At 52.1% G+C, this 13,968-nt stretch overlaps 1 protein-coding gene across 1 annotated transcript in view; it reads left to right on the top strand.

Annotated features, from left to right (window-relative positions):
- The first annotated feature begins 11,494 nt into the window (after positions 1 to 11,494).
- The window catches only part of OAF (out at first homolog), a 23,580-nt gene continuing 21,106 nt past the window's right edge, over positions 11,495 to 13,968 (top strand). The window contains exons 1-2 of the mRNA XM_030888382.2: positions 11,495 to 11,517; positions 13,609 to 13,759. Of these exons, the coding sequence (XP_030744242.1) occupies positions 11,495 to 11,517; positions 13,609 to 13,759 (174 nt within the window). The remainder of the gene's footprint in view (positions 11,518 to 13,608; positions 13,760 to 13,968) is intronic.

Genomic DNA, 13,968 nt, shown 5'->3' with positions numbered 1-13,968 from the left:
CCCCAGAGGCTAGAGGATTGTGTGTACACAGAGTCACCCCCAAAGAAAGGTCTGGCAATCTATTTCCCCCCAAAAAATCAGCTATTGAAGGCCCTTTGGAACTCAGTTTGACTCTGACGCACATGGAGGTCCCACGAGTCCGAATCCACTCGATGGCTTTACTGACATTAGGTGCAGTTTCCTAGGCAGTGAGGCCCGGCAGCTGAGACAGGGCCTTTGCTCTCTGCCCAGGATCAGGCATGGAGACCAGTGCCTGGCCCTGGCCAGGAGACAGAGGTGCAGGGTGGAGAACCTCGGGAGCTCTGTGCAGTATTTTATTTCCATTCCCGGCCTCGGGCCTCTCCGGTCCCACAGTCCTTGTGAATTACCCACCCTAGAACTATGGCATTTGGCCAGCTTTGATGGAGCCAGAAGTTTGAGAGAGGTCAATTGTCACCATCAAATGACCACCAGTTTCCAGAACTCTGAAGTCTACTCAAAGTTGCTGCATAGTCCTGCTGGAGCCAGGCCCTGGGACACGGCCTTGACCTTGAGTGTCTATCCCCTCCTCCCTCCCTGGAGGTTGGAGGTGTCCAGCACTCTCCAGAAGGCACATGGGGTAAAGGCCACTGACCGTGGAGAGGGGAAGGGCCTGTCCTTGACCTGCCCCACCTCCCCATGGCCTCACTGGCCCCAGAAACAGGAAGTCCAAGGTCAGGTCCAAAAGCAGGGAGAAGGAGCCAAGGGCTGCAACTGCGTGGACTTCTTCCTCTGGCGGCACCGCAGGCTGGACGACAGCACCTGGCCTGGCCTGAGCCTGAGGTGGCAGTGGGGACCCAGGCCTGTATAAGGGCAGAAAGCTCTGGGTACCGGGGGAAGCAGCTCAGACTGCAGAGTCAGATGGCCTGGGGATGGTCCTAGCTCTGCCACAATAACAGTGTGGCCTTGGACGACACTCTGTCCCGTACTGCCTCCTCTGTAGAAGAGGGCAAACAATAATTCCCACCTCCTTTAGTGTGCGTGGCTGTTAACATGCTGGTGCATAGAAAGCATGGATCCTAACCCAAACTGAACCCCCTGCCCCTGAGTCAAGCCGGATCCCTGAGTCCCCTGGGGCAAATTAGAACTGCTCCTCGTGGTCTCCAAAAGCTGTACAGCTGCACAGGGGCAGGCAACCCCATGCTTCCCCTGTGGGGTGGCTGGTAAGTTTGAGCCGCTGGCCTTGTGATTGGCAGCCTAGTGCTAAACCCACGGCTCCTCCAGGGCTCCTTGCATTTAGTCCAGGGCCTGCCATATAGCAAGTGCTCTAGAGAGTTCAACTGTTGTTGTTGGGGTTCCAGTTCCCGTACCGATGCCCATGCCAGGCCGTGGTCCCCATCTGCTTTCAGGGGGTCACCAGCAAGATGCCTCTGACTCATAGTGACCCCGTGTGGGTCAAGTAGAACTGTACAATGTAGGGTTTCAATGGACCATTTGTCAGAAGCAGATCAACATACTCCACACACACACACAGGTGCCTCTGGGTAGTCTCAAACCCTCCACCTTATAGCTAGCAGCTGAATGTGTAGATCACTTGCATCAACCAGAGACTCGTTGTGGGTAGAAAGAGCCTTTTAGTGAAACCAGTTGGCTGCCCCATATTTCCCAAACCTCTCATTTCAAGGGCCCAGAGAGCCATAGGGGTATTAATTAGCAAAGCCTCAAGACAGGCCCAGGCGGAGAGGGTGGCTTGTTAATGTTAATTGGTGCTACCGGCCCTTGCACCATCAAGATAGAACAGTGCATGCTGGGACAGCACCTCTGCCCTTGGGGTTCACAATCCACTCGGGCTGCATACCCAGAAGCACCTGTAGGGGAGTGGGCAGGGAGACAGCTCCTTTGCCCCGCACTCCTCACCGCTGGAAATATCAACGCCCTGCAGGGTGCAGCATGTGAGAAGGGCACGGTGGGCCAGGGAGGAGGTGAGCACAGGCCTCTCTACTCCTATGAAAGGGGCAGAGGCATGCTCTTGGCCCAACCTCTGCTCTGGGAGTGCCAGCCCTGAACTGGGCACTGTCCAGGGCTGTGCCTGGGAGGGCATGCCAGGCTCCAGCAATGGCTCTCAGCAGCGTCTAAAGTGCCCGGATTGGGAGAAGACAGGCTGCCTGCTCTTGTAAAGAGTTACAGCCTCGGGAACCTTCTAGAGCAGTCCACTTGGTCCTGGAGGGTGGCTCGCTACGAGTCAGAATGAGTTTGGTGTGGGTTGGAGAGTTTGGTGAAAATGCAGCCACTCAGGCATCACCCTCTTGCCCTTTCCCCAGGTGTGTGGACGGGCACTTGGGCTACAGGGTTGGAGCTCAAGCTCTGAGGGGCAGGCGGCAGAAGACAGCTCGGGGCAGCTGAGACCCCACACCCTTCCAGGGCCTCGGAAAAAAACGGTTACTGAATGCTACTTGGTGCAGGTACGTGGCTAAGGGCACACCTCATCACACTGAACGCTCAGAATAGCCAGTCCAGTACACATTAATCATGCCCACTTGACATGTGAGGAAACAGAGTCACGGGGGTGGGGACATATGCCCAATTACACACAGCTAGTGGATGGCGGAGCCAAGATTCAAAAGCAGGCCTACCACGCACGGGCGCCAAGGCCAGGGAACCGGAACAGGCTCAAACACCAGCACCCCGCTTCCTTCCAACTGTCCTCCTCTGTGGCCAGCAAGAGCCCTTCACCGAGTCTGCTCGGAGATGCAGGGGGAGTGAAGGGTCAGAAGCAGACTCCTTCCCTTCCACCCCCACCCCTGACAGCTTTGGCCGGCTCCAAGCCAGGGTCAAGGGCATGAAGGCTGGAATAGCATCAGACCTCTAAAGCTTGCTTGGAACTTCATGGGACTTCACGAGACACCAGAGGCACGCTGCAGAACGGGAGCACGGGGACCCGATTCCGACTGTTGCTCCCACGCTTCCGATTCGCACTGAATGCAGGGGGGGGAGACTTTCACACGGAGGACACTGTGAAAAGCTGAAATTCACACCAAAGCGGTTTGTGTTGTACTTTATAAAGAACAATTTAGCCTAAGGTTGACTGAGATCCTGTCCTTGCATGGCAATAATTGAGCTCCCTCCAGAAATGGTGGGGTCTTTGGGGGTTTTGTTTTCCTTCATCGACATTAAAGGAAAGCCAGGGCAAGTCAGGGCTCTAGCTCTGAGCCTGACTGGGGGCTTCTGTCCATGAGGCTTGACTTTTGCAAAAACAGCCCTCGAATCATACTCCTGGTCGCCTTTTCAATATTCCCTCCCAGATGGTGACAGAGAGAAATAACAGCAAAGAGAGTGATGAGAACGCCCTGCCGACGGTTGGCCCAGGTGTGGACGCCATGCAAAAGCTGCCCGCAGGCCAGGTCCATCTGGGAAAGGCCTGCACTCAATGAGACGACAGACAAGGCAGGGACAGGAAGCCTGAGCATGCAGGGAGCATCACACAAGCCACCAAGTCAGAAGAAAGTTGCAATAAACGTTGCTGGGGATTTGTTTTCCAATAGATACTTTTAAAAGCTGTGGCCGTGAGGTTATCCATTTGTCAAAACCCTCCCAAAACTGTACAACACCAAGAGTGACCCTTGGTGCAAACGATGCCTCTTAGTTAATAATAGTCCATCATAGCAATAAGTGTTATCACCGGTGTTAACAGGAAAACAGTGCCGGGTGGGGGTAGGGAGAAAATACAAACTCTGCAATGTTCTTCATCATTTTCTCTAAGCCTAACCTTGCACTAAACAATAAAGTGTTCTGTTTTTCATTGAAAAAGACCAAACGTACTCGTCAGATTGCGACTGGCGGACCCCCACAAGGCGACGGCCCTTGGTCACCCCTCAGGTCTAGAACTGAAGTCACCTCTGTCGCTAATCTTCAGCTGAACCGCATTGCTGTCAGGTGCCTGGAGTCGGCTCTGACTCACAGTGACCCTCCGCACAGCAGGGCCCTGCCCTGTCCTGCGCTGCGATCCCTCAGCTCTGGGAATGAATTCAACCCAAGACTTGATTTGCAGCCAAACAATAGGCCGGTCTATAGGGGAACAATCACACTGGGGAGAGACGCACACCGGAGAATCATCAAGCGTTGACGAGCCAAAGGGCAGCCTTTATACAAGGACAGAGTCCAGAAGGGCAGGGAGAGAGGAGGATGGAAGCAGGGAATGAAACAGAGTGGAAGTCGGATATGTAGGATGGTACAATGTAGAGGTTGCGATCAAAGAACATGTTCATAAATTGCTGGATGCAAAACTGATGTGCTCTGTAAACTTTCCCCCCAATTTACAATAAAAAGCTAAAATAAAATAAAGTTCTTTTTTTTTCCAATTAAAAGTTGTAACAGCGATGGTGGTTCTCGGACCCCCGTTTGGGAATGGGGTGTTCTCTTTTCTGTTAGACAGGAAAAGATATGACCACGGTTTCAACAGTTCCAGCCCCTGCTCGGCCGGTCCTTTCTCACTGGGTGCCACGGAGCCCTTCTGAGACTGTCTGGGGTCAGTCTGAGGATACCGTCAGCCGGGTGGGAGCCCAAGATACAGAAATGTCACGGGGCTCCAGCAGCAGATGCAACAGGAAAGGGGACGTACGTTGGTGACTCTGGTCAGGGATGGCTCCTGTCCAAGTTCAACGTGCAGGAACCCAGCTCCCCAGTGAACAGGCGGGATGTCTCATCCCAAGCCTGGACACGCATAGTCATTTCACAAGAGCAGTAGAAAGCTAGGCTAAAAGAAAAATCCAGCTGTTTGTTTTGTCACAGTAAATTTCCTCCAGGCTCTGCATAAAAGAAAAGATAAGATACTTACTTACTCGTTGAAAATAAAATAGACACAAGCTCCCCAAACCTAGCAGATCCCTCCTCTTGTCCCTCAGGACACACACAACGTGCCAGCTGGAGCAGTTTTGGTCCTGGGTCGTGACGCCACAGAGTGATGAACAGGTCCCCGTTTCCAAGGAGGCTGCGTGTGCATCTTGGTGGTGGGATGGCCAGGGCAGGAGCGGACGACGGGATGCGCTCAGGGCTCTCTGGGGCGTGGGGAGCAGCACTACTGGCACCTGAACGTGGCCCGAGAGCTTCTGTGATGGTGAAGTGGGCCTGTCTGCCACTGGATCACATGCCCAATATGATTCTGGAAGGCAGGGACTGGGCCTTCAACTCTCCCGTCTTCAGCACTTAGAGCAGAGTTGGGTCCACAGAGCTACGGAAAACGTCATACTGCCTCCCCTTTGTGCACCACGCACTGTGCGAGGCTTGCAGTGGCTACAACGAGAAGCCGCATTCTGCCTCCAGAGACTCCTGGTCCAGTGCAGGAGGTGAGATGCACACACTGGGTGGTGCCCTGGCTTCCAAATGCGGGGTTGCTACTCTGAACTTCACCATGACTAGCTGGAGTGTTCCAAGGGTCATTCGGACCTCGGTCTCTCATACCTTCCAGTTCAGACACACAAGCTCTGAAACCACTACAACAATGGCTGAAAAGCTTCTCACGGGCTACTGAAAAAGAGTAATCCCCTAGACCTCCCCATCTCAAACGCATGGGTCCTCCCAGTGGCCCGAACCAGAACCAAGGAGTTGTCCTGGGCTCCTGACTCTCACATCCCCCAAACTACTCCCCCGCCCGCCAAACGACATCAAATCCTACTTCCAGATTCACCTTCTTCAATGCAGCTGAGACCAAGACCACTCTCCACACCCACTGGCACCCCCACATTCCAGGCCACCATCATCTTCATCTGGACCACTGCAACCCAGGGGAGCATAACAACCAACAACCCATGCTGGACTGTTGGGTGTGCACGGTAAGCTGTGTAAGTGTCCCTGGTCTCAAGCCACTAGGTGCCAGGAGCATCCACCTCCCAGCTGTGGCCAGTAAAAGTATGTGCAGACATTGCTAAATGTTCTTGAGGGGACAAAATCATCCCAGCCCAAGAACCATGGGTCTAATGTGTCCTTTCCCTTAAAGAGCCCTGGTGATGCCGTGGGTTAGACGCTGGGCTGGTCGCCTCAAAGCTGGTGGTTCAAACCTGCCAGCTGCTCCGCAGGAGAGAGACGGGGCTTTCTGTGTCTGTAAAGCTGTACAGTCTGAGGACCCCTCGGGAGCAACAGTTCTGCGCTGCCCTGTAGGGTCTCTCTGTTGGAATTGACTGTGGGAGTGGGCTGTGGTTTGTTTTGTTCCTTGGTTCTGAGAGTCTCCCAATACAAGCCCACGGCCATGGAGCAGACTCTGACTCACAGTGACCCTCTAGCTGAGAGTACAACTACCTTTTGGACTTCCGAGACGGTCACTCTTGGTGGGAACAGAAAGCATCATCTTTCTGCGACGGAGTGACCTGCATATTTGGACTGCTGGCCTTGCAATTGGCCTTGCAGTTGGCCTTGCAGTTGGACTGCTGGCCTTGAAGTTGGCAGCCCTATGTGTGACCCACTCTACCGCCAAGACTCAGTAGCCTCTAAAAATTCAAGACACTAACCTGCCATTTTGACAGCTCATCTTCAATAGGTTTAGTGTTTCAACTACGTCTTTAATAAATGCCGTTAGTTATATAAAAAGATACAAATAATGGTGTGATGAAAATATTTGCATAAGCATGTCCCATCTCTTGCTTTATTTCCATCAGATGAATAAACATTTTCAAGACTCCTCAAAAACAAAATAAACAACAAAACCATTCTGACATGACAGGCCCCCTACATAAACCAAACACCAAGTCATGGCTCTTAAGTGGGGCTTCTGACTCATGCGGACCCTGGATGTCACGGAGCAGAATCTCTTTGTGAGGTTCTCTTGGCTGTGTTCATTAGCAGCAGCACTGGAGGGGCTAAAAGCCCTGGGACTTAGGTTAGTAGTTGCGGCACAGTGACTTGTTTAATATGGCTCTTCTAGCCATAGTCTCTGTGTGTTGGGCTGGGTATGAGAAGGAAAGACACTGGTAGGCTTCAGTTGTGAGTGATGGTGAACAGGGTTAACTGTGATGGCCATCCTGCTGGGGATGAAATGAGCCCTCTCAGAAGCAGGTATACGGGAACTCACTACCAGCAAAAGAGAAGAGCCAGTTGTGGAGCACATGCAGTGGACCCCAAGATCCCTGTGCATTTAAATCAGAGGATTAGCAATAGTAGAGCCAAGATGCAGAGCGTGAGACAGAGCAGTAGACTTCCCAACCCACAGGACAAGCGAAACTGAGTGCCTTGGGACAGGAGAAGGCTGCTTTGTGGAGTGAGTACCTCCAGGCACTTAACTGGGGGTCCTAGGTTTGCTAACCCACAGAGCTAGGACTGAGCTGCTTCAGCCTAAAGCTTACAGTCAAGTTCTATGCCCTTTGGGCACGTTGGTAGAACCAAGAGCCCAAGCATGAAACCAAGCACTGGGCTTCCCAGGCCACAGAGCAAGTGCCTTCAGGCAATAGGTTGGAATGGGGGAGCTGGGTTTGCTGCCTCTGAGGTAGAGCTGGGTGTCTTTAAACTGAGGCTTACACTGGAAGAGCATGCCCTGTGGGCATTTATTGGCAGCCTTAAAAGAGCTTTGTAACGTTGCAAAAGCAGGACGGAGGCCTTGGCCACTGTGATGAAGCTTCTGGGAAGCTCACTGGACTCAAGTTCTCTGCACAATCTGTTCCATTCGTCTGGATCATCCACTTAGCAGGCCCGTTTGATTCGTCCTTTAAGCTAACCTCTACGTGGCTGTCCAGGGCAGCCTCCACCAGCCCAGATCTGTGCTGGAATCTCCTCCAGTTCTCCGTGGCACTGGCTCTGCCATGTGAGATTTGAATATGACTTTGTGCAAATATTTGTATCCTTCCTCCCAGCTGTAGGTTCCACAGCAAGGTCTTGTCCACTGTTGTGCCCACCACACCTAGTGCAGACCCTCATGCTTGGGCTAGAGGACCGAATGGGTAAGGGAACGCATGTATGTCCAGGTGAAGGGAAAGGAGGGCTTCGTGGTGGAGGAGATGGCTGTGTTCAGGATCTCTAAGAGTCATGGGCCTGGAATCAATCAGCTGAGCTTTATCTTGCTGATATTTCTGATCACTCAGGCTTCTTCTTCCTTTTTGAAAGTCCAACTCCATCGAAACGTCCCCTCCACCTGGCTTTTGACCAAGATGGAGAGGTTGTAGCCCAATCATCCCAGCTTCTCTCTCATTCCCACTCTATCTTGGCCACTGCTTCTTCAGTCTACTTCCCCACACACCTGTCCCTCTGGTAACTGCATGATGATGTGATGTGGGAACTGAATGCCCACTTCTGCGTGGGCGGTGAGGCATCTGGAACTTTGCAACTGCCCCAGAGAGGCAGGGGAGCGGAGCCACACTGCCTACCCAGGTCTCCCTCAGACTGGAAGCAGGAATCACCTCTGTAAGAAGCTCTGCTGTTGCCGTGGGTTACGCATTGGGTTGTTAAGCACACAAGGTCAACAGCTCAAAGCCACCAGCGGCTCTGGGGGAGAAAGATGAGGTGCTCTACTTCCATAAAGATTTTCAGTCTCAGAAACCCACAGGGGCCGTTCTACCCTGTCCTATAGGGTCACTAAGGGTCAGCATCGACTGGATGGCCCTGAATTTGCTTTTGGTTTTTTTGATGATGTAACCAACAAGTTGGCAGTTCAAATCCACCCAGAGGTGCCTCGTCAGAAAGGCCTGGTGATGTACTTCCAACAAACCAGCCACTGAAAACCGTGTGGAGCCTTGTTCTTCTGTGGCCCACCAGGATCAGAACGGACTCAACAGCAGCTGGTTCGGTCTGGGGGTCCTGGTCCTGTAACCCAAACCAAGCCAGTGTGAAGCTCCCTGCTGTGCTCCTCCATCTGCAGGTGACAGGCTCTTGCTTTGGGTTCCCTTTTGGTCTTCCAGAGAAGACACTGCTCCCTGGCTTTCTGGGTCATATTGGGAGAGAGCACGGCACTTCTCCCCATGCCCAAGGGAGGCTCACTGAGGCTGCATTTTTGCTGTGCACGTTCCAGTGGTGGAGGTCTCAAGAAGTGTAAAAGTGGAATTGCTAAAGAGGAGAAAGAGAGAAATGGTCCCGAATAAGGTGTGTTGTGGACGGGAGCAGGGAGGGAAGGGCACGTGAAGGTCAAACAGATGTTTCTTATGTGATCTCGCTCACTGCCTGTGGCAGTTACGCAATCTTCTGTCAACTTGCGAAGGGGTGGAGTTTAGCCTGTCAATCAGGCCATAGCCAATCAGGACCCTGTATGGGCATGGCCTTCTCCTGAGGATTCTGGAAAGTCCTCTCTTCTTCCCTGGAGGCGGGACACACTCTCTCTTTGCTTAGTCTTCCCGCTGAAGACACATGGAGCTATGGTGGTGGAGCCAGAGCCTTGGAGCTGGAGGACCCACATGGAGACCTACCGCCACTGGATCCACAAGACTTTCCACCCACTGGCCTGTGATCTTCCTGCACTCAGCGTCATTGCATGTGTTGTGTGAGTCTGAAGAAGAATTTACAGACTGGTATCGGACACATGAGCGAATATTGAACTTATGGACTTGATCTGGACTGGGCTGGGATGTTTTCTTAACATACAATTACTCTTTATATAAAGATCTTTCTTATACACATGAGTGTCTCCCTAGATCTGTTTCACTAGTCTACCCAGAATAACACACTGCCATTGAGGTGATGACCACTCATAGTGACCTTGCAGAACCAAGTAGAACTGCCCCTGTGGGTTTCCAAGGCTATAACGCTTCACGGGAGTAGAAAGCCTCATATTTTCCCCATGGAGTGACTGGTGGTTTCAAACTGCTGACCTAGCAGCTAGTAGCCCAACATGTAACCCACTACACCACCAGGGCAAATAACACAAATATTAAATAACCACTGTAATTCATGAGAGCTGTGCTGTGTGCCACCACCAGTGTTGGATTACATAGTAAGCAAGGGAAGCACGCATTTGCTTGTGCTTACATCCTAATTTGTTCCTGCTAATCCATAGCAAACAATCGTGGGGAGAAAGATGGAAAACTGTTCACTACAGATTAGTAAGAAAGCACAAGGAAACCCGTGCTTCCCTTGCTTACTGTGTACTCCATCCCTGTCAGGGACTGTCAATTTTGTAGGAAGCTGCTGTGGGGCTGGGAGAGAGAGAGATAGAGGCCAGTCATACCTCGAAGGAGAATCTTTCATGTGAAAAACTGAGAAAGTTCACTATAGATGATTAAGGAAGCACAGATCAGCCCATGCTTACCTTCCTTCCTTGGGGAGTCCCACACTGGCCACCACCATCCTTCTTTCAGTTTTCATCCCTAGGGAGCTGGCATGGTGCTGGGAGCTATGCCACCAGCTAAGCTACGCCAGCAAGGGGACTCGTGATGAGCAGGTTCCAGCACAGCTTCCAGACTAAGACAAGCTAGGAAGAAAAGCCCGGGAATCTACTTATAAAAATGAATCAATGAAAACCGAGCATCATCAAATTCACTTGCGTTGGACATGGCATATCCAAACCAAGCCAAACCCCTTTGGCTTGAGCCAATCCCAACTCCCCTGTGTAGGGTTTCCAAGGCTGTGAATATTTATGGGAGACTCATCTTTGCCCTGAGAAGTGGCTGATAGGTTTGAACCACTGACTTTGAGGTTAGCAGTTCAATGCTTACCTATTGTGAGCACCACCAGGGCTCCTTGGATATGACACCAGAAGGGATCAATTACCGAAGGAGGACATATTTGGTGAAGTAGAGGCAATCTTGTGGGCCCACTGAGGGCAATGGAGACCCTCTCTGAGATGCTTGCACGTGCACACGCACTCTAACGACTGACTAAAACATAGCTGCAGTCTCGAGGCTGGCACAGGACCAGGCAACATTGTGTTCTGTTGTCTGTAAGCTCACCATGAACCAGAGTCAAGGCCAGCTATCTATCTACCATTCACAGGGCCTCTACTATGGAGCCAAGCACTTGCTAAGTGTTTGATGAATGTTTTATTTAACTCCCCAAACAGTCCAGTGAGGTAAGCAATGCCACGCCCATTTTACAGATGAGGAAGCAGGTTGACTGAGTCACATAGCTTCCACGCAGTTGAGCTCGGGGATCCAGGTCCAGGTGCCCTTGCTCCAAACCACCACTGAAAACGGCATTCCTGGCGATGAGAGCGGGGAGGAAACTGGTTTCTGGTGTGGCAGAGGGCTGTGGATGAGACGGGAAGAGCTTCCTGACAGTGAGAGCTGCTCGCTGGTCGTCAGGGTAATTAGACTTGTGAGAGCCCTTCCTTTCAGGGTCTTTCCATGTCAGATGAATGGACCTTCTGTGCCTGGATGTTTTAAGGGAAGCACTTTCTGTTCCCAGCACGGGACTGGTCTGTTTGAACTAACTGACAGCCTCACTGGGCGTGCAAGACTACCACACACACAAAACCCTCTTAATTAGATAACAGGGAGAAAGAAAAAAAGGAGCACAGGAAGTGTGTCCACACGAGGCTGGACGAAAGTAACGGTTAGAGATAGGCAAAGAGATTACTCCTGTGGTTAAAAAGCAAAGATGTTCTGATGCATGCTACAATTGTAGATGAACCATGACGGCATTATGTCGAGCGAAGTAAGTCAGACCAACAGACAACTGTTGTGTGACCCTACCTATCTGGCATGGCTAGAAGAGGCAAATAGAGAGATAAAAGCTTATTAATGGTTATTGTGAACACTTTTGGAAATGGATGGTGGTACAACATGGTGAATGCTGTCGATGACAGAGAAACGCACCTTTAAAGATAGTTAAACAGGCAAACATTTTACCACAATAAATACACAAGTATATATATGAATGTCTAAAACATATGCATGCATTTTTTTAAGGCAAGGGCTTTGTGGTCAGGCCGACCTGTGATGCATCCCAACTAAGTCAGTGACCTTTCGTGACCGTGGGCACGTTACTTGACCTCTCTAAACCTTGGATTCCCAGGCAATAAAATGAGGATAAGAATAGGACGTACCTTTGAAGGGTTGCCATAAAGATTTAAAAAGATGATATGTGTAAAATGTTTGGCACACAACCTGGACATCATAAGAATCCAATGAATGGCAGCTGCTCTCATGATAATTACTATCAGCGTCTGGAGGTGGAGGAGAGCTATGGGCAGTTAGCTGAGAAAGACTTTCTGGGAAATGGGAGTTTTGCCCCGGGTCTGGAAGAGCTGGTCAGGTAGGACCAAAAGGGAAGGAATGAGGCCAGAGATAGATCTTCCATAAGGCAGTGAGATTTGAACTTCTGTCTTCAAAAGACTGTTTTCTGTTGTGTTTCTGTGGCTCCTCTATGTTCAGCCCTCTGTAAGAACTCACAAGCCACTGCTGACAACAGGTGTCACTGGTGACCTTGTTAAAAATGTTAGTGCTACTCTTCCCTGGAGAGCCTGAGTCGAAAGATTCACGAACCCACGCGTCTGGTTTGTCAACGGGCATGCGGGGATTCGCTTGGTAAAGCAAAGCTGGGAAACACCGGATTAGACAGTTTCTTAAACCCGATTCCGTCCAGAATGTAGGCAGCGGGGTGCGGTCAGAGTGCCCCGGCCTGCCCCAGAAATTACAAGCATCTGGCTCTGTCATTGATTGATAGGTACCAGTTCTCACCTTTGTGCCCGTTAATAACCCAGAAGGGAAGGGGGTTCTACATTAGAGGACAGTGTTCACGATTCTGGGATCAAGATTTGCCGAAGAACAGGGGCCCTAGGAGAAATGGAAGTGATAAGGTTAGGAGCGAACCAGGGCAGAGAGTCCCCAGGGGTATGTTCTTCCAGGGGACTGGCACCACAGTGTGTCCCAGCAGCCTTCATGGGAATACCTATCCCCAAATACTTTAAAAACTTGCCCAGAGCACCCAGCTGATTGTTGGGGTCCTTGGCAGGGTGACAAGTTTTCTTGGGAGTGGGGGGTGAAGAGCCTGATGGTGGCACTTCTTCCTTCCGTGAAGTTGGAGTGCCAGCGTCTCCTGTGTGACCCCTCACCAAGGCGCTGCCCTCCAGCCAATGCTGACTCATAGACACCCCTGTGGGTTTCTGGGACCATAACTCTTTACAGTAGAGAGGCCAGTCTTTCCCCCAGTGCCGAACTGCCCGGAGTTTCAAACTGCAGGTCATGCGAATCACAGCTCAACGAGCAATAACCACTACACCACCAGGGCATCTCCCGTGTGTGGCCTGGGAACTAATATTCGCCTACATGTGCACCGTCTACTGAAACCACTGGGTGGCAAGGCGGTTGGAGAGGAGGGAAAGGCTGAGGGACACAGAGGCACCGAGGAAGCCTGGATACAAAGGCCAAGAGACCACAAGGTCTCCCAACATGTGGGGGCTTCCCAGGCTGCGTCCAGAGAAGTGGCCTCAAGTATCAAGATCTCCCACTGAGCAGTGTCCATGCAGGGCTAGCGCCCCAGCTGCGCTCTCCCTCGGCGGAAGACAATGCAAATGGTAGCGGGCCTGGGGGAGGTCTGTTTTTGCAGGAGCTTTTTAGAAATTAGCTGTCTCAGGGAAACTCAGAGACCAAACCAAATCCCTTAAAAAACTGAGGCCGATTACTTCATCCACGTGGCACAAGAACAAGCCAAAAGAGGTGGGGGCTGGGGGGCGGGAAGCGGGGTGGAGAGTCTCTCGTCCCGCCCCTGCTGGGAGGACAGGATTTGCCCAAACTCCTGACACAGCGGCCGGCCTGGGCGCGGCCTGGATGGAGGGAGTCGGGTGAGAAAGCACAGTTTCCGCAAAACCGCTTTCCGGGAAGCCCTGGGCCCGCGCGCGCTGGCCACCTCCGCCGCCGCCCGAGCGGGGCGCAGCTGGCCCTTTAAGGGCCGAGAGGTACGCTGCCCCTTTAAGGCAGGTCCGGGTGGTTTCTGTTTTCTGAAGGAAGTGACGGGGGGTGGGATTGAATGAAAAGTGCAAAACAGAGCCTCGGAGCCTCGGAGTCGGGGGCCGGGCAGCGGCCGAGCTGGCCTAGGGGGTAGCGGCCCGAGGAGCGCCGCCTCCCGCTCGGAGCCGCCCGGGGGCGCGGCGGAGCGCAGCGCACG

Source organism: Echinops telfairi, unplaced genomic scaffold, assembly GCF_000313985.2.
Source record: "Echinops telfairi isolate 266 unplaced genomic scaffold, ASM31398v2 ScPeMD7_7463;HRSCAF=8501, whole genome shotgun sequence".
Taxonomy (NCBI): domain Eukaryota; kingdom Metazoa; phylum Chordata; class Mammalia; order Afrosoricida; family Tenrecidae; genus Echinops; species Echinops telfairi.
Note: the sequence above shows the minus strand (reverse complement) of the source record. Positions and strands in the feature narration are given on the sequence as shown.